This window comes from Gopherus evgoodei, chromosome 1, assembly GCF_007399415.2.
Source record: "Gopherus evgoodei ecotype Sinaloan lineage chromosome 1, rGopEvg1_v1.p, whole genome shotgun sequence".
NCBI lineage: Eukaryota > Metazoa > Chordata > Testudines > Testudinidae > Gopherus > Gopherus evgoodei.
Genome location: NC_044322.1, coordinates 511,012 through 537,940, shown reverse-complemented (window position 1 = coordinate 537,940; position 26,929 = coordinate 511,012). Strand labels below are relative to the sequence as shown.

Below are 26,929 nucleotides of genomic sequence, written 5' to 3'. Positions count from 1 at the left end.
GTAGTGAGGAGAGCTAGGACCTTCTCATCCCCTTCCCCACTGAGAAGAGACTCGCGCCACCCATAAGCTTCAGGTATTCACAGAATGGCACCGCAGGGAATTCAGACTTGGCCAGAGTAATCTGTGCTCCAGGAAGCCGTTACTAATGGGGAGAGGTCAGCCCAGCACCCAGGCTGCTCTAAACTCCACTGGGGAAGACAGAGAAAAGGCCAGAGAATCAAACCACTTTAACTGGACTTTGCCATCTCCACTCTCTGCATCGCACGGCGGAGCTCTGCTGGCACAGCACAGAATCCAGCCGGGCCTGTCAAAACTGAAAGGTGAGATTGCCGAGCAGTGTCTTGATTCCAGAAGTTGGGGCTTTAAGAAAGATGGGCAATAGTGCAAGTCTCCTGATGAAATCCAAGGAGCTGGCACTGCTGGCCGTATCTCAAGCGGAGCACCCACAAACGCAGGCACTGAGGGTTAGTTAGTGGCCACGCAGTCCATCAGTTGCAGAGACGCTGTTACCCTCTGCACTTGGCTGCAAAGACCCCTGTTGTAAGGAACACGGTTACTCCATAGACAGCCGGACATAACAGTGACGGGCTCGCAGAGCCGCTGGGTTCCTGGGCACAGTTCAGAGGGTCTCCTCCCCTAGTCAGGCATGAGACACACACACACTGCGTAAGCAAGGCCATGCACATTCTTAATAGACATGGGAATGACCCAAGCCAAACTCACATGCCTGCTGCTAGCTCTCTATTGAATCCACACAAATTCTTCCCCAATCTAAGTGCCCCCAAAGTTGGTGACGTTGGAAATTTGGATGCAGGGTTTGAGATCTATCTCCAGCTACAAAAGTTCTTAGTGCTCACAGAGCAGGTGAGGATCAGGATCAGACTGAGGGGCAGCCCATCTAGGCTCTGTTCTGCCAGGCAACTCTCTACAGATACTTCGCTGTGTGAAAGCACGTCCTGATTCCCCCTCTTACTGCCGAGCTGCAGGAGGGGCCCAGAACCCCTCATCAAAGGAGGTTGTGCTAATGACAGGCTGCATCACCAAGGGATGTTGGGAAGGGTTCAGTTTCTCCACCCAGAGCCCCAAATCGTCCTTATGAGGCACACAGAGCTGAAATCTCTCTAAAGCTCTTAGCTCTGGCTATAATTACTGTAGCATCTGAGCTCTTCACAATCACAGACATGTTTATCAGTACAACACCCAATGATGCTGTGCTTTTAACTCCACTGAGCAGATCCCAAGGCCAGAATGCACCACTGTGATCACCTAGTCTGACTCCCTGTATAGCGCAGACCAGAGACCTGCCCCACAATAACTCCTAGAACAGAGTTAGAACAACCTCCTGCCTTGATTTAACAGTTCTCAGTGATGGAGAATCTACCACGGCCCTTGGTAAATTGTTCCACTGGTTAATTACCCTCATTGTTAAAAAATTACACCTTATTTCCAGCCTGAATGTGTCTAGCTTTGGCTTCCAGTCTTTGGATCCTCTTGTAAGTTTCTCTGCTAGCTTGATTGTTAAACATTTGTTCCTCATGCTGGTATTTACAGACTGTGATCAAGTCACACCATAACCTTCTCTTTGTTATGCTAAATACATCGAGCTCCTTGAGTCCATCACTATAAGGCAAGTTTTCTAATCCTTTAATCATTCCCATAGCTATTCTCTGACCCCCCTCCAATTTAACAACTTCCTTCTTGAACAGTAGACACCAGAACTGGATCCCTGCAGTGGTCACACCAGGGCCAAACAGAGAGGTAAAATAACCTCTCTGCGCCTACTCGAGATTCCCCTGGTTGTACATTCCAGATTGCACTCACTTTTTGAGCCCTAGAACTGAACTGGGAGCTCACGTTCAACTATTATAACCCCCAAGTCGTTTTCAGAGTCACTGTTCCCCGGATTGGGTATCCCATCTGGTATAGATTGCCTGTGTTCCTTGTTTCTAGATTTATACCTGTATATTGAGCGGTATTAAAACACTTATTTTTGTGGCACAGAGGGACTAAGTGAGTTGCCTAAGGTCACAGGAGAAGTCTGTGGAAGAGCCTGGAATTAAGTCCGATCCTCTGTGTCCCAGGGTAGCACTTTAACCATTGAACCATCACTCCTCATGGGGGCTAGTGGCTGGAGAGGGGGCAGCTGGCAGCTCAGCAGGCTGAGATTAGCAAAAACGGAGGAAATTAAAGTCCTGTGACATCACAAAACAGGAATACAAGAAGAATTCCTTTGCCTGATAATAATGCAGAGTCATGCTTTCTCCTGAATCGAATTCTTTTTTGGACCCAGTTAACTTTTGGCCTTTACAACATCCCTTGGCAATGAGTTCTTCAGGCTGCATGCACGTTGTGTGAAGAAATACATCCTTATATTTGTTTTAAACCTGCTGCCTATTAATTTCATTTGATGACCCCACTTCTTATGTTATCATAGAATATCAGGGTTGGAAGGAACCTCAGGATGTATCTAGTCCCACCCCCTGCTCAAAGCTTATGAAGAGGAGTAAATAATACTTTATTTACTTTCTCCACATCAGTCATATCCCCACTAAGTTGTCTCTTTTCCAAGATGAAAAGTCCAAGTCTGATGAATCTGTTAATCTCTCCTTATATAGTAGTTGTTCCATACCTCTAATCATTTTTGTTGTCCTTCTCTGTAGTCTTACCGTTCAAATGTATCTTTTTTGAGATGGGGCAACAGGAAGTGCATGCGATATTCAAGATGGGGGCGTGCCATGGCTTTGTACTGAGGCAATTTGATATTTTCTGTTTATTATCTATCCCTTTCCAAATGGTACCTAACATTCTGTTCAGTCTTCTTTGTCTGCTGCTTCACCATGAATGGATGTTTTCAGAGTACTATCCCCAGTGACTCCAACATTTTTGAGTGGTACTCAACTTTTTTGAGTGGTAACAGCTAATTTTGACCCAATCATTTTGTATGTATCATTGGCATTATGTTTTCCATTGTGCATTATTTTGCATTTATCAACACTGAATTTCGTTTGCCCTTTTGTTGCCCAGTCCCCCAGTTTTGTGAGATCCCTTTGTAAATTTTTGTAATCTTCTTTGGACTCCAGTGTATTGAGTAAATTTGCTCATCTGCAAATTTTGCCTCCTTTTTTCACATAATTTATGAGTATGTTGACTACGACTGGTCCCTGCACAGATCTCTCTGGCACACCACTATTTGCAACTCTCCATTCCAAAAACTTATCACTCTTTCTTTCTTATCTTTTAACCAGTTACCAACCCATGAGACCACGTTCCCTCTTATCCCAGGACAGCTTTCTTTGCTTAATAGCTTTTAGTGAGGGGCCTTGTCAAAGGTTTTCTGAAATTCTAAATACAGTATGTCCGCCGGATCCCCCTTCTCCACTTCCTTGTTGATGCCTCAAAGAATTCTAGTAGATTGGTGAGGCAGGATTTCCCTTTACAAAAGGCATGTTGATTCTTCCCCAACAAATTGTATTAATGTGTGTGTGTGATAATTCTGTTCTGTACTATAGTTTCAACCAATTTGCCTGATACTTAAATCAGGCTTACTGGCCTGTAATTGCCAGGATCACCTCTGGAGCACTTTTTAAATATTGGCATCACAATAGCTATCCTGGAACATAAGCTGATTTAAATGATAGTTACAAACTAATTAGTAATTCTTCAATTTCACATTTGAGTTCCATCAGAACCCTTGGGTGAATCCCATCTGGTCCTGACGGCTTATTGTTTAGTTTATCAATTTGTTCCAATTTGCTCCTATGTGATCGGAATTTTATACAGTTTGCCAAAGGAGGTCTCACCAGTGCCTCGTATAAGTATATTAATATTTCCCTATCTTGCTCGACACATTCTAAGATCTCATTTGCTTTGTTCACAGATGCATCACATTATTGGCTCACAGTCATCCTGGGACTGACTAATACATCAAGCACTTTCTCCTCTGTCGTTTCCAAGTTTCCCTCGGCTATATAAACAGGGGTGCAGTGAGTAGAAGTAGGGAAGATAGAGAGCTGACTTGTTGACAGTGAACAAACACGTTCATAGGGACAAAATATAGCCAGGTATTTCTCTTCCTCTGTTGTTTCAAACTTACCCTTGGCTGTATAAACGGGGATATAATGAGCAGAAATAGGAAGACTGAGAGCTGATTTGATGACAATGGACAAGCACTTTCACAGAGATGAAATATTAGCTACTAATGGGCTCTTTAATCTAGCAGGGAAAGGTATTACACCAACCAATGTCTGGAAACTGAAGCCAGACAAATTATGTTTGGAAATGAGGCACACATTTTTATCCGCAAGGGTGCTTAAGCAATGGGACAAACTCCCAAGGGAGGTGGTGGATTCTCCTGATACCGCCAGACCAAGACAGGATGCCTTCCTGGAAGATGCGCTTTAGAAGAACACAAGTTATGCGTTAGTCAAGCAAAAGTCACTGGGATCAATACTGGAGGTAACTGGGTGAAGTTCTGGAGCCTGTGCTGGTCAGACTCGGTCTGTGGTTCTTTAAAATTTTTGATCACGCCCCCTGTTCTTTGTGTCTGTACGAGTTTATTCCCCCCTCCCCACCACACAAATACATATACTGATATATGGTGGAGCAAGGCTTCACTTGAAGCAGTTTCAGCTTCTTTGTTCTTCATTTGTGGTTTTTTTTTTTGGTTGCACAAATGAGTCAATGATCCATAGGAATAAGAGCAAAAAAGAAAACTGTGACTTACCTGTCTGAAGGAATCAGCTTTGCTAGTTATTCATTGCTCTGGGTATAATGTGCACTGGAATGTCTTTTCCCTAAAGCTTCTCATGCCTCCCCGGATACATTTTCCCACTCAGGGGCACTCGCCCCCTGTTTGTGAATCTCTGGACTAGATGATCTAATGGCTCCTTCTGGCCTTAAATTCTATGACTCTAAGAATCATGGTCATTAGTGGATTGTTATCTTGAACAAGTTGCTGCTCTGCATGCTGATAGGCACTCAACAAGAATATACGTGTTAGGCAAAAATATTCTCCACCCCAAGAATCAGACAAGCACAGACAATACTGAAGGAGGATTCATTCACGGCACCGGGAAAACTGGTAAACAGCTTAAAAAATATGGTGCCCCAGTGGCCAGTTATGTACATTTTCTTATCAATTCATTTGCATTTATTTGTACATACAGATACAGACATTAGTAGAAGTAGGGGGGAGGGATAGCTTGGTGGTTTGAGCACTGGTCTGCTAAACCCAGGGTTGTGAGTTCAATCCTTGAGAGGGCCCCTTAGGAATCTAGGGGAAAATCAGTATCTTCATCCTGCTCTTGAAGGCAGGGGGCTGGACTTGATGACCTTTCAAGGTCTTTCCTAGCTCTAGAAAATAGGATGTCTCCATTGTTTAAAGAGAGAACTCTTAACAAAGATCATAATAGGTACTTACAGAGGTCATCCTGATTACATCTCTGATGAAGGGATTAGCCATGAAATTGACTCTGCTGGGTCAAATTTGGGGTAGCGTGGTTGCAATTCAACTGTATTGGCCTCCAGGAGCTATCCCAGAGTGCTTCATTATGACTGCCCTGGACAGCACTCTCAACTCAGATGCACTAGGCAGGAAAAGGCTCTTGAACTTCTGAATCTCATTTCCTGTTTGGCCAGTGTGGCAATCTGCAGGTGAGTGCAGATCTCATCAGCAAAGATGAATATGATGGAGTCCTAGAATTGCAAAAGAGCCCCAGTATTGACTGAACGGGAGGTACAGGACCTGATCCCTGTATGGAGAGACAAATCCGTGCTATCGGAACTCCATTCCAAAAGATGAAATGCCCAAATATTTGAAAAAATATCCAAGTGCATGAAGGACAGAGGCTGTAACAGGGATCTGCATCAGTACCAGGTGAAACTTAAGTTGCTCAGGCAAGCTTACCAAAACACCAGAGAGGCATATGGTCTCTCTGAGTCAGAGCCCCAGACATGCTACTTCTATGAGGAGCTGCATGCCATTCTAGGAGGTGCCCCTACAAGTACTCCATCCCTGTGCTTTGACCCCTTCAATGGAGTAACACACAATAAGGATGTGGGTTTTGGGGACAAGGAAGATAGCTCACAGGAAGCAAGCAGAGAAACCATTTCCCTGAGAGTTGAGAACTGTTTCTCGCCCTAGACTTGGAATCAGTACCCTCAAACCTACCCAAGACTGCCTCCCAGACCAGCCAGGCAGAGAAGGAACCTCTTATGAGTGTACCTTTGTAAATATTGTACATGGTTTAAAAGCAAATGTATTTAATGATTAATTTGCCCTAGCATTAACGGCCAGTACAACTACTGGAAAAGTCTGTTAACGTGTTTGGGGATAGGCAGAAATCCTCCAGGGACATCTCCATAAACCTTTCCTGGATGTACTCCCAAAGCTTTTGCAAAAGGTTTCTGGGGAGGGCAGCCTTATTGCATCCTCCATGGTAGAACACTTTACTATGCCAGAACAGTAGCACATAGTCTGGAATCATTGTATAACACAGCGTACGGTCCCGGTGTTTGCTGACATTTAAACAACATCTGTTCTTTATCTCTCTGTTATCCTCAGGAGAGTGATACCATTCATGCTCACTTGGTTGAACTAGAGTGATTTTATTAAGTAGACATTCAGAGGTGCCCGTTCCCGCTGGGCTGTTTGCCTGTGGCTAAACAGAAATGTTGTCCGCTGTTAGCCACGCAGTGGAGGGAGGGGTGAAGTGATCATCCCAGAGAATTGAGTGTGTGGGGAGGAGGTTAGTTGGGTTTGTACTGCATGTTAACCCAAAAAACCACGGTCCCTCCTCCTTTTAAATTGCCAACCCATTTTAAAAAGTCTATTCATTGTTCTCTAAAATGTCGTTTTAACTAGCACTCTCACTTTTTTCCCTCCACCAGCTGCAAATGTTTCAACGCTAACACTATCTTCTCCTTCCCTGAGGCTACCAAAGATTAGAAGGCAAAAAAAATGCACTCACGATTAAATATTCTCTGAGCTCATGCAGTCCTTCCACACAGAAAGAGTTCAGAAGAATGTGTGAAAGCACAGTATGAACAGAAGGACAGGTGGTGGGCTGAAGATGATACGTGGCATCAGCTTGGTGACAGAAAGCAAGAGGCAATGCTGAGGCGACTGGAGGAACAAACTGATATGCTCCAGTGTATGGCTCAGGTTCAGGAAAGGCAGCATGAGCACAGACCAGCACTACAGCTCTGTGTAATCAATCGCCTTCCGCCCCAGGTTCCATTGCCTCCTCACCCAGCTGCCCTAGAATGTAGTGGGGGGGCCTCCACGCCGTAGGACTGCCCAAGCAACAGAAAGCTGGCATTCAATACTTTTTAAAGTGCAGTGTGACTTTGTCCTTCCCTCCTCCCCCACCCCACCTGGTACTTGCCTCCTCTCCCACCCCTCCTGGGCTACCTTGGCAGTTATTCCCCCTATTTGTGTGATGAATTAATGAAGAATGCATGAATGTGAGGCAACAATGACTTTACTGCCTGTGCAAGTGGTGATTGAAGAGAGGAGGGGAGGGTGGTTAGCTTACAGGGCAGTAGAGTGAACCAAGGCAGGGAGGGGGTTTCCTCAAGGAGAAACAAACAGAACGTTCACACCATAGCCTGGCCAGTCATGAAACTGGTTTTCAAAGCTTCTTCGATGCGCACCGTGCCCTCCTGTACTCTGCTAACCATGCTGGTCTCTGGCTGCGTGTAATCAGCAGCCAGGCGATTTGCCTCAACCTCCCACCCCACCATAAACATCTCCCCCTTACTCTCATAGATATTGTAGAATGCATAGCAAGCATTAATAATAATGGGAATATTGGTTTTGCTGAGGTCTAGCCGAGACAGTAAACTGCACCAGCAAGCTTTTAAACGTCCAAATGCACATTCTTCCACCCTCCTGCACTTGCTCAGCCTGTAGCTGAACAGCTCCTGACTCCTGTCCAGGTTGCCTGTGTACGGCTTAATGAACCATGACATTAAGGGGTAGGCTGGGTCCCCAAGGATAACTACAGGCATTTCAACATCCTCAACGGTTATTTTCTGGTCTGTGAAAAAAGCTGCAGCATTTGAAACAGACCAGAGTTCCTGAAGATGTGAGTATCATGTACCTTTCCCGGCCACCTCTCGCTGATGTTAGTGAAATGTCCCTTGTGATCCTCCAGTGCTTGCAGCACCATTGAAAAGTACCCCTTTCGGTTTATGTACTTGCTGGCTTGGTGCTCCGGTGCCAAGATAGGGATATGCGTTCCGTCTATTGCCCCACCACAGATAGGGAATCCCATTGCAGAAAAGCCGTCCACTATGACCTGCACATTTCCCAGAGTCACTCCCTTGATATCAGCAGCTTTTTGATTGCCTTGGCTACTTGGATCACAGCAGCCTCCACAGTAGATTTGCCCACTCCAAATTGATGCCCAACTCACTGGTATCTGTCTGATGTTGCAAGCTTCCACAGGGCTTTCACCACTCGCTTTTGAATGGTGAGGGCTGCTTTCATCTTGGTGTTCTTGGACTTCAGAGCAGGGGAAAGCAAGTCACAAAGGTCGATGAAAGTGCCCTTACGCATGAAAAAGTTTTGCAGCCACTGGGACTTGTACCAGACATGCAACATCATGTGGTCTCACCATTCTGTGCTTGTTTCCAGAGCCCAGAATCGGAGTTCTACAGCATAAACTTGTCCCATTAACACCATGATGTCCACACTGGCGGAGCCTGCACTTTGAGAGAAGACTGTGTCCATGTCCTCATCACTCTTCATCACACTGCCATTGCCTCCTCACCTGGTTTTGCTTTTGCAGGTTCTGGTTCTGCATATACTGCAGGATAATCAGCGTGGTGTTTACAGTGATCATAATTGCACAGTGACCTGAGCGGGCTCTGTGCTTGCCATGCTATGGCATTTGCAATAAAGAAAGGTGCAAAATGATTGTCTGCCATTGCTGTGAGGGAGGGAGAGGTGACTTGGCTTACAGTGAATTAAAATCAGAAAAAGAGGTGGATTTGTATTAAGGAAAAACATGCATAATGGCCCCCTCAAGGATTGAACTCAAAACCCTGTGTTTAGCAACCCAGTGCTCAAACCACTTTTCATAAACTGATAGCTAAGGGTTAATGTTCTTTTACCTGTAAAGGGTTAACCGGAGGACCAATCAGGAAACAAAACTTTTTCAAATCTGGGTGGAGGGAAGTTTTGGGTGTGTGTCCTTTGTTCTTGGTCTGTTACCTCTCTCAGCTCTGAGAGTGATTTTTCTATCTCCAGGCTTTCTAATCTTCTGTTTCCAAGTTGTAAGTACAAGGATAGTAAGACAATAGGTTTATATTGTTTTTTTGTATTTACATGTGTGTAGTTGCTGGAATGTGTTAAATTGTATTCTTTTTGGATAAGGCTGTTTATTCACTTTTTTTCTTAAGCAATTGACCCTGTATATTGTCACCGTTATACAGAGACTATATTTTATGTCCTTTTTCATTCTTTTTATACAAAGCTTTCTTTTTAAGACCTGTTGGAGTTTCTCTTTAGTGGGGACTCCAGGGAATTGAGTCTGCAGCTCACCAGGGAATTGGTGGGAGGAAGAAGTCAGGGGGAAAATCTCTTTGTGTTAGATTTACTAAGCCTGACTTTGCATACCCTCTGGGTGAGGGGGAGAGAGATTAGCTCTCTCGGTACTTGTGTTTCCAGGACTGGAAACAGGGAGGATAGAATCCCTTTGTTTAGATTCATGGAGCTTGCTTCTGTATATCTCTCCAGGAATCCAGGGAGGGAACACCTGGAGGGGAGGAGGGGGAAGGGAAATAGTTTATTCCCCTTTGTTGTGAGTCTCAAGGAATCTGAGTCTTGGGGTCCCCCAGGGAAGGTTTTGGGGACACCACAGTGAGCTAGGCACTGTATAATTCCTATCTGGTGGCAACAATTACCAGGTCCAAGCTGGTAACTAAGCTTGGAGGTTTTCATGCTAAAACCCATATTCTGGACGCTAAGGTCCAGATCTGGGTAAAATGTTATGACACCACTGAACCATCCCTCCCACCAGTATTCAGAGTGGGAGGGAGGGGGAGCAAATGAATACAAAAGAAAAATCTGGTCTTTTGTTTTGATCCATTCTATCTCTCTTATACATCTTAACTTGGCAGCAGACAGCGCAGTATAACTGCTAGCCATCATTGTCTCCTGGGTGCTCTCCAGAAGACGGTGCAGTACCACTGCTAGCCATCCTCTCCTGGCTCCTCACTAGAAGACAGTGCAGTATGACTGCAGGCAGGACTAAATCTCCAGGAGATGAAACTTGAAAAGAGAATGACCTAGAGTCACTGTCATTTATGTCACCAAGGTCTGCCAGGAGCACCCATGTCTGCCCAGACGCCCCTGACCGACCTTACAGAGGTCAGCTCTCGTACTCCTCAGACCTCTGGCAGTTTGTCTTCCCACTCTCAGCTCCTAGTGCTTCTGGATCCCAGATCCTTGCACACACCTCTCTGGCTGAGGTTAGGTCCTTTTTAAACACAGCTGCCCTGATTAGCCAGACTGTCCTAATTGATTCTAGGTGCTTCTTCATTCTTCATTGGCTCCGGATGTCATAATTAGTCTGCCTGCCTTAATTAGTTCCAGCAAGTTCCTGCTTATTCTGGAACTGCCCCTGTTACCTTACCCAGGGTAAAGGGACCAACTTAATTTGGGATTAATATAGTTGCCTTCTATCACTCTTCTGTAACCATCTGGTCTGACCCTGTCACAGGTGTCACTCCAGGTTTACATGTGTAAATTTGATCAGAACCTGGCTCTGTTAATTTACCCTTATCAAATGCTCCTGGTGTTACACTCTTACCCCCAAGAATCCCTCCAAGAGAAGTGACGTTGTTTATCTGCCCAGTATTGGCTGAATCCAGAGAGTTTGATCATCCTATAGGCGTCTCTTCATCCTCACAGGACCTGCATCCTATCCCCATGCAAGGGTCTGTAGGTATCTGGTAAGATACGAGTTCACACAGACAATTACTTCAGATGGGTAAGGGAAGGGTTGAAGTCACAAAAGGGTGAATAGTGCAAACACTAATTTTGCACTTGTATACAGTTGAGTGTTATCATAAACAGACAGTTAAGGGTTAATTCCTCTTTTACCTGTAAAGGATTAAGTTCACAATACCTAGCTGACATCAGACCAGAAGGACCAATAAGAGAACGAGATACTTTTAAAGTTGGGACAGGGGAAAACAGTCCTTTGGCTGTTCTGTCTGCGCTTTTGCCAGCATCAAAGACCCCCAAAACAACCATCTAACCCTTATTTAAATTTTGAGTATTTAGACAAGAATGTGGAAAATTTCTTTATTTTTCTCTTTGTCTTTTCATTTGCAAACATAGAGGGAGAATCAAATTGGGTTTTTGTGTAACATTAAGGTTTTTCCCAGAGGGACATACTCTGTGTTTTGAATCTGTTGTCTGTGAGATCATCTTGCTTTCTAATCTCACAGAGGTATTCCTTTCACCCTTTCTCTTTAATTTAAAGTCTTCTTTTAAGAACCTGATTGATTTTTCCCTGTTTTAAGATCCAAGGACTTTGTATCTGGGCTCACTAGGAATTGGCCTTGCTTCCCTGTGTGTGCATTCATATATAAAAGTATGACTGGTTCCGAAAAAGAATTAGATACGTTGATGGAGGATAGGTCCATCAATAGCTATTTGCCAAGATGCTCAGGGGACACAACCCCATGCTCTGGATATCTCTAAACCTCTGACTGCGAGAAACTGGGAGCAGATGACAGGGGATGGATCAGTAGATAATTGTTCTTTCCCCTTGAAGAGTCTGCACCGTTCACTGTCAGAGGACAGGACACAGGGGTAGATGGACCATTGGTCTGACCCAATATGGCCATAAAGTGTTACACTGATGGAGGGGCTGCTGCAGAAAAGCCTTTTCCAGGGATCCCTTTATAGAGCTGGTGTAGCCACCCTAGCAGATATCCAGGGGTTGCTGAGTGTGGGAGGCAGAGAGGTCATTACTGCGGCCACCTAGGGGTGTGATTCCGTAGCACAGGTGATAGAGGCTCATGGTTTGCACTAAATCTGGGCTGGAAAAGAGAGTCTCCCTCCCCACCCACACAAAATGTCTTAACCCAAGCTGAAATGTTTCCTTTTCACCCATTTTTTTGGGGTAAGATTTCGAAGAACCCTGGTCATTTTTCTGTGATTGCTCAGTTACAAGGATGCTTCCTAGTTGCAGCTGCCTGGATACCCAAGAGAAATTAGAGGCTTTTCATCTGGCTGCACTCTGCGTATGGAAAGGTCAAAACCTCCTGCCCAGTCTATGGCTGGGATATTGTGCCCATCAGCTGCTTTAACCAGCCTTCCCATCTCTGGGCAGCCTCCTCCACCCAGTACATCTCCCCCTTCAGAACATGACAAGAAATCTGTTTGGAATTTCCGGTATCCTTCCAAAATCAAATACCCACTCTACCAGCATCTAGACAATCTGTCACGACGGTCTGAGTTACAGTATCACCAAGCCTCATAGACTCATAGACTCTAGGACTGGAAGGGACCTCGAGAGGTCATCGAGTCCAGTCCCCTGCCCTCATGGCAGGACCAAATATTGTCTAGACCATCCCTGATAGACATTTATCTAACCTACTCTTAAATATCTCCAGCGATGGAGATTCCACAACTTCCCTAGGCAATCTATTCCAGTGTTTAACTACCCTGACAGTTAGGAACTTTTTCCTAATGTCCAACCTAAATCTCCCTTGCTGCAGTTTAAGCCCATTGCTTCTTGTTCTATCATTGGAGGCTAAGGTGAACAAGTTTTCTCCCTCCTCCTGATGACACCCTTTTAGATACCTGAAAACTGCTATCATGTCCCCTCTCAGTCTTCTCTTTTCCAAACTAAACAAACCCAATTCCTTCAGCCTTCCTTCATAGGTCATGTTCTCAAGACCTTTAATCATTCTTGTTGCTCTTCTCTGGACCCTCTCCAATTTCTCCACATCTTTCTTGAAATGCGGTGCCCAGAACTGGACACAATACTCCAGTTGAGGCCTAACCAGCGCAGAGTAAAGCGGAAGAATGACTTCTCGTGTCTTGTTTACAACACACCTGTTAATGCATCCCAGAATCATGTTTGCTTTTTTTGCAACAGTATCACACTGTTGACTCATATTAAGCTTGTGGTCCACTATGACCCCTAGATCTCTTTCTGCCATACTCCTTCCTAGACGGTCTCTTCCCATTCTGTATGTGTGAAACTGATTGTTCCTTCCTAAGTGGAGCACTTTGCATTTATCTTTATTGAACTTCATCCTGTTTACCTCAGACCATTTCTCCAACTTGTCCAGATCATTTTGAATTTTGACCCTGTCCTCCAAAGCAGTTGCAATCCCTCCCAGTTTGGTATCGTCCGCAAACTTAATAAGCGTACTTTCTATGCCAACATCTAAATCGTTGATGAAGATATTGAACAGAACCGGTCCCAAAACAGACCCCTGCGGAACCCCGCTTGTTATACCTTTCCAGCAGGATTGGGAGCCATTAACAACTACTCTCTGAGTACGGTTATCCAGCCAGTTATGCACCCACCTTATAGTAGCCCCATCTAAATTGTACTTTCCTAGCTTATCTATAAGAATATCATGCGAGACCGTATCAAATGCCTTACTAAAGTCTAGGTATATCACATCCACCGCTTCTCCCTTATCCACAAGGCTCGTTATCCTATCAAAGAACGCTATCAGATTAGTTTGACACGATTTGTTCTTTACAAATCCATGCTGGCTATTCCCTATCACCTTACCCCCTTCCAAGTGTTTGCAGATGATTTCTTTGATTACCTGCTCCATTATCTTCCCTGGCACAGAAGTTAAACTAACTGGTCTGTAGTTTCCTGGGTTGTTTTTATTTCCCTTTTTATAGATGGGCACTATATTTGCCCCCTTCCAGTCTTCTGGAATCTCCCCCGTCTCCCATGATTTCCCAAAGATAATAGCTAGAGGCTCAGATACCTCTTCCATTAACTCCTTGAGTATTCTAGGATGCATTTCATCAGGCCCTGGTGACTTGCAGGCATCTAACTTTTCTAAGTGATTTTTTACTTGCTCTTTCCTTATTTTCTCTTCTAAACCTACCCTCTTCCCGTAAGCATTCACTATACTAGACATTCCTTCAGACTTCTCAGTGAAGACCGAAACAAAGAAGTCATTAAGCATCTCTGCCATTTCCAAGTCTCCCATTACTGTTACCCCCTCCTCATTGAGCAGTGGGCCTACCCTGTCCTTAGTCTTCCTCTTGCTTCTAATGTATTGATAAAAAGTCTTCTTGTTTCCCTTTATTCCCATAGCTAGTTTGAGTTCATTTTGTGCCTTTGCTTTTCTAATCTTGCCTCTGCATTCCTGTGTTATTTGCCTATATTCATCCTTCGTGATCTGACCTAGTTTCCATTTTTTATATGACGCCTTTTTATTTTGTAGGTCACGCAAGATCTCAAGGGTAAGCCAAGGTGGTCTTTTGCCACATTTTCTATCTTTCCTAACCATCGGAATAACTTGCTTTTGGGCCCTTAATAGTGTCCCTTTGAAAAACTGCCAACTTTCCTCAGTTGTTTTTCCCCTCAGTCTTAATTCCCATGGGACCTTGCCTATCAGCTCTCTGAGCTTACCAAAATCCGCCTTCCTGAAATCCATTGTCTCTATTCTGCTGTACTCCCTTCTACCTTTCCTTAGAATTGCAAATTCTATGATTTCATGATCACTTTCACCCAAGCTTCCTTCTACTTTTAAATTCTCAACAAGTTCCTCCCTATTGGTTAAAATCAAGTCTAGAACAGCTTCCCCCCTAGTAGCTTTTTCAACTTTCTGAAATAAAAAGTTGTCTGCAATGCAGTCCAGGAACTTATTGGATAGTCTGTGCCCCGCGGTGTTATTTTCCCAACATATATCTGGATAGTTGAAGTCCCCCATCACCACCAAATCTTGGGCTTTGGATGATTTTGTTAGTTGTTTGAAAAAAGCCTCATCCACCTCTTCCGCCTGATTAGGTGGCCTGTAGTAGACTCCCAGCACGACATCACCTGTGTTTTTTACCCCTTTTTTGCCCATAACCACGTACTCCCAATAAAAAAGTATGACCCAAACTAAAATGTTTTCTTTTTATCCATTCTCTGGGGTGTGTTTTCATAGAAAATGGATCATTTTTCTGAAAAATTTCAATTTCCACGATACTGCCCAGCTGCAGCTGCCTGGATCCCTAAGAGAAATTGGGATTTTTCATCTGTTTCTCCCTCATAACATAAATGAAAGCTGCAGTGGTGGAGTCTCTGGCTGCACTCTGGATATAGAAAGCTCAAACCTCCCAATCAGTCTATAGCTGAGGATTTGTGCCCTTCGGCTACACCAACCAATCTGCCAATCTCTGTGGGCTATTGTGACAGGCCCTGGTAGCACATCTCTAATGAGCTTCCAGGGAGCTGGTGAGGGTCCTGGAGTAGTTGGGGAGGCCCAGAGATTGTGCATGGGTGGGCCTAGCTCCCAATGGATCACTGAGATTAGGGCATAACTTTGGCCATTCCTGGGTCCCCCCTTTTCATTCTTCAGGGAAAGGGAAGGGAGCTCCCCTCCTGGAACGATCTGAGGGAAATTTCCATGTACAGAGACTTGTGGATTCTCTGTACTCTGGTCAGCACCCTGAGTGTGTAATGCAGGAAAGGGGGCTGCTGCAGAGAAATCTGCTCCTATATTAATATTATTATTATTATTTTAGTTTAGTTTATTTCAGCAAGATCACAGCTATTATGGCATCATCATTACCAGTCAGCCACCCTCGAGGTAGCCATGTGAATAACAGTGAGGATAAACCCCAATTCCAGCAAGACAGCCTGCAGCAAGGCTGGTTCTGCAGTCTCACTGGGTAGCATTAGCTCGCATTCCCTATCATTTCACCTCTTGCACTTTGCCTTTCGTTCTCAGGGGGTTTATAACTGCTGCACACGAAGCCAAGCAGCTAAGTGTCCCTGATGGTCAAGTGACCCCTAAGGGATATTGTGAACATGCTCCATAAAGACAGGTGCCTCTCTGTCTGAACAGATGCTGCCTGCTGCCCTGCAACCTCTCCAATGACTCCTTGTCCTTTAGGGTGAAGACCTCTGGTGTCAGCGGCTCCCCTTCTAGCAGGAATTGGGTAGGTTGGCAGGTTTCACTGTCTTTAAAATGCAAAGTGATGTGTAAAGGCTGCAAGCTGTTTCCATTTGCAGATGTTCTGTGCAGGGACAGAGAACTCAGCTGGGCTGTTGGGGTGACTTAGTGGTGGAGATGGAGGGCAGGTAGCAGTAGGTCGCTTGGGAACCCCTCCCCTACATCTGCCCATGCTCCACGGGGAGTAATTCAATCTACACAGAAATCTGACATTCAAAGCGAGCTTGCAGTGCTAAAACCCTGATGCCCTGAGCAATGATGTTTCAGGGAGTCCCATTTTTAGAGGGGCTGTGTGCTCTGGGCCCAATCCTGCCAGGGGCTGAGGAAGAAGAGATCCCACGGAATATCAGTGACTACTTCCCAAATTGCATCAGGTCTATTTGCTGCTGGAAATTCAATCAGCAAATGCATTTTCAACAATTTTACTCTTTGGCTTGATTGTAGATGCAGGAATTCAGAGCTGAGTTGCTCTGAGGGCACACAAGCAAGTCTCATTTTATGCGAGGGTTCCGTTCCACGGTTAGCGCTGTGATGGGGCAAGGCCAGATGGCTACAGTAAAGTACTGAGAAACAGGTATGTAAGCCCCAGGCTAAACAAATCCTTAGGACCATGGTAACCAAATGGCAGTTGCTCCAGGTTAATCAAGGCACTTGGGGCCAATTAAGATCTTTCAAGAAGGCAGTGGAGAGAACTACATTGATTAGAACACCTGCAGCCAATCAAGGCAGGCTAATCAGGGCACCAGGGTTTAAAAAGGAGCTCACTCCAGTCAGGCAGGGAGGAGCCAGAGGAGAGGAAGTGCGTGTGAGGAGCTGGGAGCAAGAGGCACAAGGAGCTGAGAGTGAGAAGTTGTGCTGCTGGAGGACTAAGGAGTACAAGCGTTATCAGACATCAGGAGGAAGATCCTGTGGTGAGGATTGTGGAAGTACAGAAAGAACTGACATGGATTTGTAGGGGACCTTAGTGCCTGACAGTCTCTGTTAGCCAGAGTTAGGCTAGCTGTAACCCTAGTAATGGGAGATTTGTAAAAGCAAGGATTGTGTGAGGCGAGTGGAAAAGAACTGTGTGAGAAGTTGTTTTTTGACCTTGTCTAGATAATACATTATGTAGACTGGCATCTCTTAAGTGAGGAAAACAAGATATCAGGATGACCCATGTCTAAACAAAATGCAGCTGTTGCTTATTATTGTATATAACAAAAGTATAAATGCTTGTTGTAATTGTTTACCTGTTGAGAGACCTGTCTAGGAAGGAGAGACCCTATGTCCTAGTGCACTCTCTCCCTGTTGTAGCTGCTAAACAGAATAAAGTATCTGACTCTGCTGCACCCAAACAAAAAGTGAGAACTGAGTTTTTCTCCGACAGGATAAAGAAGGTGTTTGGAGGAGGCCATGAGGAAGTAGCCCAGGGAGTTGTAGCTGTCACACAGCTGTTACAGGAGGCACTATAGAGACATGCAATCCACAGGGCACTGGGCTGGAACCCAGAGTAGAGGGCGTGCCCGGGTTCCCCCCAAACCTCCCAACTCCTGATCAGACACAGGAGGAGTTGATCCAGACTGTGGAAAAGATCACTGAGGTGAGCAAATCTGCCAATAGGCGCAGGACCCACCAAGGTAGAGGAGGAACTTTGTCGCAATACATAGCAAAAACCACATATGGTGAAACACTCATTGAGTTGAATGGCGGGCGCAATCGCCTGCACTACAGATGCAGTTTTTATATTGTAATTTTTCTTTTTTTCCCCTTTTTACTGACTGCACAAAAATGAATTTGCGCATGTTAAATGCGCCTAACATGCGACTTGCCTGTATTTCTGTTTCCTGACTAGCTGAAGGTTCCAGCACGTCTGCCCTGAAGATACCCCTCAGAGTTACAGGGCTATGTTCATCTCTTTCCCTTCTCTGGTTTCTGAGGGCCAAATGTCAGGACTCGTAGCCTCTTTTCCCATGGGGTGAAATCTCACCATTCTCCCTCCCTCAGACTGGGCCCTGGGCTACCACACAATGTGGCTGTAGCACTGAGCACTGTGCCTGCTCAATAGGTCCGGCTGGGTATGTTCCTGTGGTTGACATGTGTGTGCTAAACTACAGCTGTGTAAATGTTATGCCAAAACTTTTCATTGTAATACAAATATTACAAACACAAATTAAGGACACTGATGAATAGCCAGTATCCACACTCATGTTTCCCACCGGTGCCTCTTAAGGTTTCCCATGCCAAGTTATGTAGGAATTCCTGATGCACAGAACACCATAAAATATGGAATTGGCATTAGTATGGTCAGTTGTTCATGATTTATTTCTCTGAATAGTGAAAATGTCATTTTTTAATTTGTGGAGAGTGAAAAATCTGCCTCAGCCTTGAGAACAGCTTCCAGGAGTCCATGCAGTGTCTAATATTAACCTTGTCTCTCTATCTAGGCATTTGTACTATGACTATCACCCTAGAACCTTGGCACATACAGGAAGTCAGGGGAAAGTACGGTACATGCAAGAGACACCATTCTGCCTCAGAGTTGGACACGTTCTCCCCTACTCCATGTCAGATTCCAACACAACTGACTTCACCAACTCCTCTAATTTCATCCTGCTGGGCATTCCTGGCCTGGAGACAGCCCATATCTGGATCTCCATCCCCTTCTGCACCATGTACGCCATAGCCATCTTGGGGAACTTCACCATCCTGTTCGTCGTGAAAATGAAGCAGAGTCTCCATGCCCCCATGTACTATTTCCTCTGCATGCTGGCCATCACCGACTTGGTCCTATCCACGTCCATCCTGCCCAAAATGCTGAGCATCTTCTGGTTCAATTCCAGGGAGATCGAGATCAGTGCCTGCCTCGCCCAGATGTACTTCATTCACTGCTTCTCGGTAATAGAGTCTGGGATCCTCATGGCTATGGCTTTTGATCGCTATGTGGCCATCTGTGATCCCCTCAGACATTCCACCACCCTGGCAAACCCCATGGTGGTGAAGATTGGACTGGCCGTGGCACTGCGTGGCAGCATGCTTATACTACCCTATCCCCTCCTGGCAAAGCAATGGCCATATTGCAAAACCAACATCATCCCCGACACACACTGCATGCACATAGCCGTGGTGAAGCTGGCTTGCGCCGATACCCACATCAGTAGTTACTATGGCCTCTTTGTGCTATTCTGCGTAAAGTGTCTGGATATGATTTGCATTGCCGTGTCCTATACCCAGATCCTCAGGGCCATCTTCAGCCTCCCCACACAGGACGCCCGGCTCAAGGCTTTTGGGACCTGCAGCTCCCACCTCTGTTCCATCTTAGCCTTTTTCATCCCAGCTCACTTCTCCTCCCTTACGTACCGGTTTGGCAAGAAAGTGGCCCTGCATTTCCGTGTTCTCATTGGCAATGTGAACCTCCTGGTGCCCCCCACACTAAACCCCATCATCTACGGTGTGAGGACCAAACAGATCCGGGACAGTCTGCTCCAGCTCTTTACTCATAAAAGGACCTAAAGTTTTCTCCTGGTGCTCTGGCTCTCAGATTGAGATCTAAGAAGAGCTGGCTGGAGACATGCTGTCATAAACAGATAAGAAAAGTTAATAGCACAGAAGTACTTTATAACTCTTTGACTATAAAGGGTTAACAAGTCCAGTGAGCCTGGCTGTCACCTGACCAGAGGACCATTCAGGAGACAGGATACTTTCAAATCTTGAGAGAGGGAAGTTTCTGTGTGTGCTGTTAGAATTTGGGGGTTGTTCACTCTGGGGCCTCAGAGTGACCAGACATGCAACCAGGTTTCTCTCCAATCTCTCCAATACAGGCTCTTATAAGTTCAGAATAGTGAGTACTAGGTAGATAAGGCGAGTTAGGCTTATGGTTGTTTTCTTTATTTGCAAATGTGTGTTTGGTTGGAAGGAGATCAAATTGGTATTTTGCTGAAAAGATTTTAATTTGTACTTGTATACTTAGGCTGGGAGGTTATTCCCAGTGTCTATAGCTGAAAGACCCTGTACCTATTCCACCTTAAATTTACAAGATCATTTTTACTATTTTTCTCTCTTTAATTAAAAGTTTCTTGTTTAAGAACTTAATTGTTTTTTTTTATTCTGGTGAGACCCCAGGGGACTGGGTCTGGATTCACCAGGGAATTGGTGGGGAGAAAGGAGGGAAGGGAGAGAGAGGATTACTTTTTGTCTCAGGAAGAGTCTGGGAGGGGGAAAGAGAAGGAGGGGAGAAGGTGAATTTTCCTCTCTGTTTCAAGATTCAAGGAGTTTGAATCACAGTGATTTTCCAGGGTAACCCAGGGAGGGGAAGCCTGGGAGAGGCAATGGTGAGGGAAAGGGTTTACTTTCCTTGTGTTAAGATCCAGAGGGTCTGGGTCTTGGGGGTCTCCGGGCCAGGTTTTGGGGGGACCAGAGTGTACCAGGCACTGGAATTCCTGGTTGGTGGCAGCACTACGGGATCTAAGCTGGTGATTAAGCTTAGAGGAATTCATGCTGGTACCCCATCTTTTGGACGCTAAGGTTCAGAGTGGGGAATTGTACCATGACACGTGCTGTTGGGCCCTCTTCCCTGAATCACTTGCTGGCCAGTCAAAGAGACATTAAAGACTTCCTTGACCTTAATGTGCTATGTCAACGTGACAGACTGGGGAATCGTTCTGTGTATAACACTTAACATAGGGTTCCCATCTTTCTAATTGCTTTTTACTGGACCCCTGAGGGCCCGTGCCCTGCCCTGCCTATTCCCCCAAGGCCCTGCCTCCTTTTCCTTCTTCCAATAAGGCCCTGCCTCTGTTCTACCTTTCCTCCAAAGCCCACCCTTGTTGCTCACTGCTCTTCTCCCCATCTCCAGCCACTCACTGGATCATCTCCACCTCCCTGCCTCCAGCCCCCAGTTGGTCTCCCTTTGCAGCCTGACAAGTAGCCTGCCGTGGATGCAGCTCTGGGGCCTTCAGGGCAATCAAAAGTGGAGAGGGAAGCCGGGAAGCTGAGAGTTGAGAGCAGGGTTGCTACAGGCAGGCGAGATTGCACATCAAACAGCTCGTGGGCCCTAAAGTTCAGCTACAGATTCCTGAGTGAAGAGACCATTGTGAGGCTTATTTCTTTAGCTTTCCGCTCCTTTTTTTCCCTCTTGGCTAGGGGCCTGTAGCAGGCAGGGTCCCTGCATTGAGTATGGGCTGGGAGCCCCTTGTCCTGAGCCAAGCCTGGGGGGAAGGACAAGGGATCAGCTTTGAAGCTAGGGGAATAACAGCTGAGAGAGGCTGAAGAATAAGCCCCCATGTTAGCTGAGAAAGCTGGACGCTGGGCAGAGGCCAGGGTGGCTTTTGTAGCTAATAGGGAGGGAGATCAATGGCACCGTATGAGCCAGGTCTCAGAGAGAAAAAGCAATATATAGGCAGCTAGGGATGCATGAGATATGGTCCCAGCGCAAGACACATCCATTCCTGCTGCTTCAGTTTTCCCAGGTGTAAAAGGGGGATACCTCATAAGAACATAAAAATGTCTGGGGTCCTAGGTTGGAGAGCTGGGGGCAACTGGCTGGAGCCTCCTTATTGCTGGTTCATGGGTGGCTAGTGAAAACATTCATGTAACCACAACTGGATGTGTTCCTGTCTGTGTATGGCTGTATAAGTGCAAGACCTGGAGAAGATAGCGGCTTCCCATAGCCTCATAGAGTGAAAGGGAGCCCTGATAGGTATATCAGACGGCTCACTGGTATCCCAGTTCCAGGTTACACCCGGGGAAGTTCGTCACACCCACCCAGCGAACGGACCCTCCTAGACCATGCGTCCATTCCCCACTTGTCATGAACTCAGTTACTGAAGGGGAGATGGTGGTTACAGTAGGTAAATCAGGACTCCTGCGTTCTGTCTGTCATTCTCTGTGGGACCTCCGCCAAGTCACGTCTCCTTTTGCCTGAGTTTACCTATCTGTATAATGGTGATCTGTTCATAGGGACTTTACCTAGTTGGAAGTTCTCAGGATCCATCAATGAAAGGTGCGGCACAGTATGATGATAGTTCTTGATGAGAATTACTGATCTTTGATCCCTTAGTGACAACCCTGTGTGCCTGTAGAAAGTGCTCATGTCTCTCCTCAGTCATCTGTCTCCAGATCTGTCTGTCTGCTATCTACCCAGCCATCCTGGGCATTTACAGTGTATCAGACTCCATGGAGGCCTAGGCACTATCCCTGTAGTAAGTGAAGGCCCTGAGAAAGGCCCAGTATGAGGCCTGAGGCCTGAACTAAAGTAATGGTCAAGACTTTGCTAACATAAAGCAAAGTGAAGCTGTGAGCCAGAGGCAGGCCCTGCTCACAGAAGCTGGCAAGGAAAGGGCTGATGCTGCAAGAAGATACGTACCTAAAAGGTCCTGAACACTAGAGATCAGAACATTCACATACTGGCACATTCCACACAGATAACAAGGAACAGACTGACCCATCCCAATGACAGGGGCAAAAGGGTAATATGATGGATAGAGTTGTTTTGATCGAGCCAACATGTACAAGGTGAGAGGCGGCACTTTACTGCATAGAGGGGTTGTACCTTGCTACGTAGAGGGGCTGCCTCTCACCTGTATTCTTGCTGTACTACGGTATTATCATTGTACTGCTGTATTATTGCTGTATTGTATTATTGCTGTACAATATGTACAATGTGTATAACCTTGCTAAACTGTTTAACCAACCCACAGGTAAAAATCAACAAACGAATGGCAGCAAACACCATGAAGGCAAGGAAAAAACAAATTGGTAAAGAAATTAAGCTACATGGTAACTACAAATTGGGTAAACAAATTGCCTGTTAGTACCAGTCATAATTTGGGTCAGTGACACTGCATCCTAACTGAGGCACATGTTAGTCAAAACAATCTTGTTCAGTATCTGGGTACCAATATTAAATCCTAACACAGCAATATTTGATAAATTGGTTACTGTCCATTCAATAGGTTATCTGGAAGACTGCATCCATAAGAAACAACTGGATCTACATCAACTACTGGTGTATCACAGAGCAGTTCAACCAATGGAACAGAGAAGCTACCCACTTCTGTTTCCTGCCCAGTAAAGCTGACCAGATGCTAACAACCAGCCTTAAGGATAACCTATAATATGAAGGGACAGTACTGTGTAGTAACTAATTACAATATATTTACATATAAAGGCCTCAGTGGTAGTGTCACTACTCCAAATTTCTGTTTTACTTCTCATATACATAGCACCGTGGGACACACTATCACAACCCCTGTCTCAGTATTTCAAAATACTCAGCCTACTACTAATAATGAGAGAGGTGGTCACTGGAATTGCCCTAATGGAAGCGTGTTTCTATCTGTGTCACCAAAGTAAAAGGGCCAGAGTACACCAGCAGCCTGGAAAAACATGCTTACACTTGGATATAAGTTGGTGCCATATGTACACATACATACTATACATATAGGCCCATACACACTACAAATATATGCCATATCCATATAATTCATATATATTAATTATTCGGAAGTGCCTCTAAGGATCAATCATAATATTACATTCCTCAGTCATGGTCCTGGGCCTCACATTCCCAGGCCCACCATAAGGGACTCAAAATAATTGGATAATAAAATCTGTCTCTCAGTCATACGAGGGAATGTGCAGACTAAACAGACAGATGGGGCTGAGTGTATGGATGGTAAAATAAGGTAACCACATAACAGTGTTTAGCCCACTGGGTTATCTTTAATCCATGCATTATGCTTTTCCGGGACGATGGGTAAACATCCTCCCCATAAAAAGACAAAAAGTGGGGGAATGTAGTAAGTGAAGGCCCTGATAAAGGCCCAGTATGAGGCCTGATGCCTGAACTAAAGTAATGGTCAAGACTTTGCTAACATAAAGCAAAGTGAAGCTGTGAGCCAGAGGCAGGTCCTGCTCACAGAAGCTGGCAAGGAAAGGGCTGAAGCTGCAAGAAGATACGTACCTAAAAGGTCCTGAACACTAGAGATCAGAACATTCACATACTTGCATATTCCACACAGATAACAAGGAACAGACTGACCCATCCCAATGACAGGGGCAAAAGGGTAATATGATGGATAGAGTTGTTTTGATCGAACCAACATGTACAAGGTGAGAGGCGGCACCTTATTACCTAGAGGGGTTGTACCTTGCTGCGTAGAGGGGCTGCACCGCAATACGTCAGGAGTGATGTGTAACTTGTTTGTACCTGTGTATAAAAATGTATCCCTGGGGCGATGTCTTTGTCCGGCCTAGGGGGCAGTGGAAAGTCCCTTCACTAACCGATCCGAGTCCATTGCCAAGAGGCACTCTCTCGTAGGATGCCCTGTAGAGTAACAATCCCAGAGGAACTGCAATTGTGTCTGAGCGCAATAAACCTGGCCGACGTGCCTTCGTGCCTTACTAGACTCTGTGGTCATTTGGGGGTTCTCTTCGGGTCTGCTGTGTCAGCTATCTGCAGAGCTGGGGCAGCACACAGAGGGAACACACGCACGCAGCCGAGTGATACCAACAGAGAGAGAGCAGAGCACCACACCGGTAGCATCTGACAACACACCTCTGACAACAATCCCTAGTTTTCTTCCTAATCAACTATAATTTTTAAATATACACAAATACACAGAGCAGTCAATTCCTCTCTGACTCAGCACAGAGCCCCAGAGTTCTCATCTCCCTTTGGGAAGGTCCCTTAATTACTGTTTACTCCTAAAGCTGGACAAAAAACACAGAAGCGCAGACATGGAAAGAAAGACATTGGCTAGAGTGTCTCTGGTATCTGGCCTGTTTGCATCCAGATGCCACTTCTCCTCTAGAGGCTGAGCGAACCCCACTGGGATTGCACACAGCTATATAATAAACGGTGCACACCCCTGTTTTTATTTTTGTTGACGCAGCTGCTGGGGTGAGAGAGGTGTGGGACATGACTACCAGACTGGGATTCCCAGGGAAGACACTTCCACTTCAAAATTCACAGGTACCCTTCTCTAGCTGAGGAGCTCACCTGCTGGACAAACCAAGAGCACCATGGGTATGATGGGATAGAGAATAGGTCTATTGTCTTTTATGCTCTGCACAGCCGCTAAACATCTGCTCGCCACAGTGGTGAGTTTGCTCCAGTATCACTGTCCAAATGACATTCCTTTCTGTGGATAGTTTATCTGACAAGACATGTTTTCCATACATCATGTTGTTGACTGGCATTAATTACATTCCTACGTTTTTTTAACTAATCCCAGCCCAGCTTTTCCATTCTTGCTTAATTTTTTAAAATCTTTTTTTTAAACTTTCCCTTTTTTAACTGAATATTTTACATTTAACCCAGATCTGTCCTGTTCTCCCCCCCACTTTTCTTTTCCTTTTGTCTCTCTGGCTGCCTCACCGTGTACCTCTGGTTCCCAGTGAGATGTGCTCTTGACCAGCCAGTCGTAACTCGGGTGTTTGGAACTCTACGATTCAGTTGTAGATGCTGTTTGTCACCATCCTTGTCTTCTAATGGACTGGAAACTATTTTATCACCTTAGGTGATGTATGTTTCTCATTCTGCTTCTTTCCAAATGCAGAACACAATTATATATTGAAGGTATCTACCTTTCCTGCAACATTAATAAACTTTGTTTCTCCCTCAAAGAATTGAGCTAAACCTTTTCTAGGATTTCTTTTGTTCTCAATATACTTTAATAACCTTTTTTTTGTGATCCTTAGAACTGGGAATCATGGATTTTTCTATGATGTTTTTAGCATCCCTTATGATTTTCATAAATTCCAATTTGTATTATTTGCTTTCTCTATTTTCCTTTTTCCCTATTTGTTAAATATTCCTTCCCATCCCATCCCCCAAGTTGCTGCCTTCACTTTGTCAGTAAACTGGATTTTTGTCCAAAGTTCTCTACTTTCTGGACTAGTGGCTTTTTGCCAATCTAATTAACTGTTCTACAAGAAATCACACTTTTCCTTCTCCTTTTTTCTCTTCAAATGTTTCCTCCCCATCAGTTTTATTGACCTTTTACCTTTGCTTTGGGAAATTAGCCTGTAGCAGGGTGGTCACCCTGCTCCATCCCTGAAGGAGGTAAAACAGCCCTGGGAGAGGGCTGCCCTGGGTAGCCAAAAGTAAAAGCAGCCCTGGAGAGGGCTGTGGCTGGGAAAAGGAGTGAAAGTGCCAGTGTAGCTGACCACAGGTGAGGCAGCTCAATTAGGGCTCAGCTGGCTCTGATAAGAGGGCTGGGGACCAGGAGCTGGAAGAGTCTCACTCTAGCCCTGGCATGGGAAGGGATAGCTGCCTGGGATCGAGGAACCTGAATCGGAGCAGTACAGGGGAAATGGGCAAAAAGAGCTGGGGAGCTCCAGCCTGGTAAACCTCCAGGCTGCACGCTTTGGTGAACACCTACAAAGGTACTGGGGCTACAGAGATTCAGCTTGGGACTAGGCAGAGGCATCTGGTCCAGCCCTCTTGCCAATGATGAGTGGCCATGACAGACTTCACTCTGCCCCAGTGAGCGCGGGCTAGATGATGAGTGGCAGTAGCCACTGAGGCAAGTGGGCATAGAGGGTTGGGAGTTCCCTTGGGAGGGGAGACCCAGAATGTGGGGGCATTGCCAGGGGGCAGGACTCCAAGGTAAAGAGGCAGTTGGGTCCGGAAGGGACACGGGGGCCAGATTCCAGGAGGAGGTGCTCCCTATGCTGGAGAGCTAATTCCCAAGATGATGAGCAGGAGGTGCCACGCTGGTGAGTCATCCTCTCGCTGCATAACCCTTTTGAAACACTAAGCATCTATAGATATTACTGGTTGGGA

At 45.5% G+C, this 26,929-nt stretch overlaps 1 protein-coding gene across 1 annotated transcript; it reads left to right on the top strand.

Annotated features, from left to right (window-relative positions):
• The first annotated feature begins 18,705 nt into the window (after positions 1 to 18,705).
• On the top strand, positions 18,706 to 19,653 carry LOC115645488 (olfactory receptor 52R1-like). The gene has a single exon (XM_030550196.1). The coding sequence runs from the start codon at positions 18,706 to 18,708 to the stop codon at positions 19,651 to 19,653; it is 948 nt and encodes a 315-aa protein (XP_030406056.1).
• Positions 19,654 to 26,929: the final 7,276 nt, after the last annotated feature.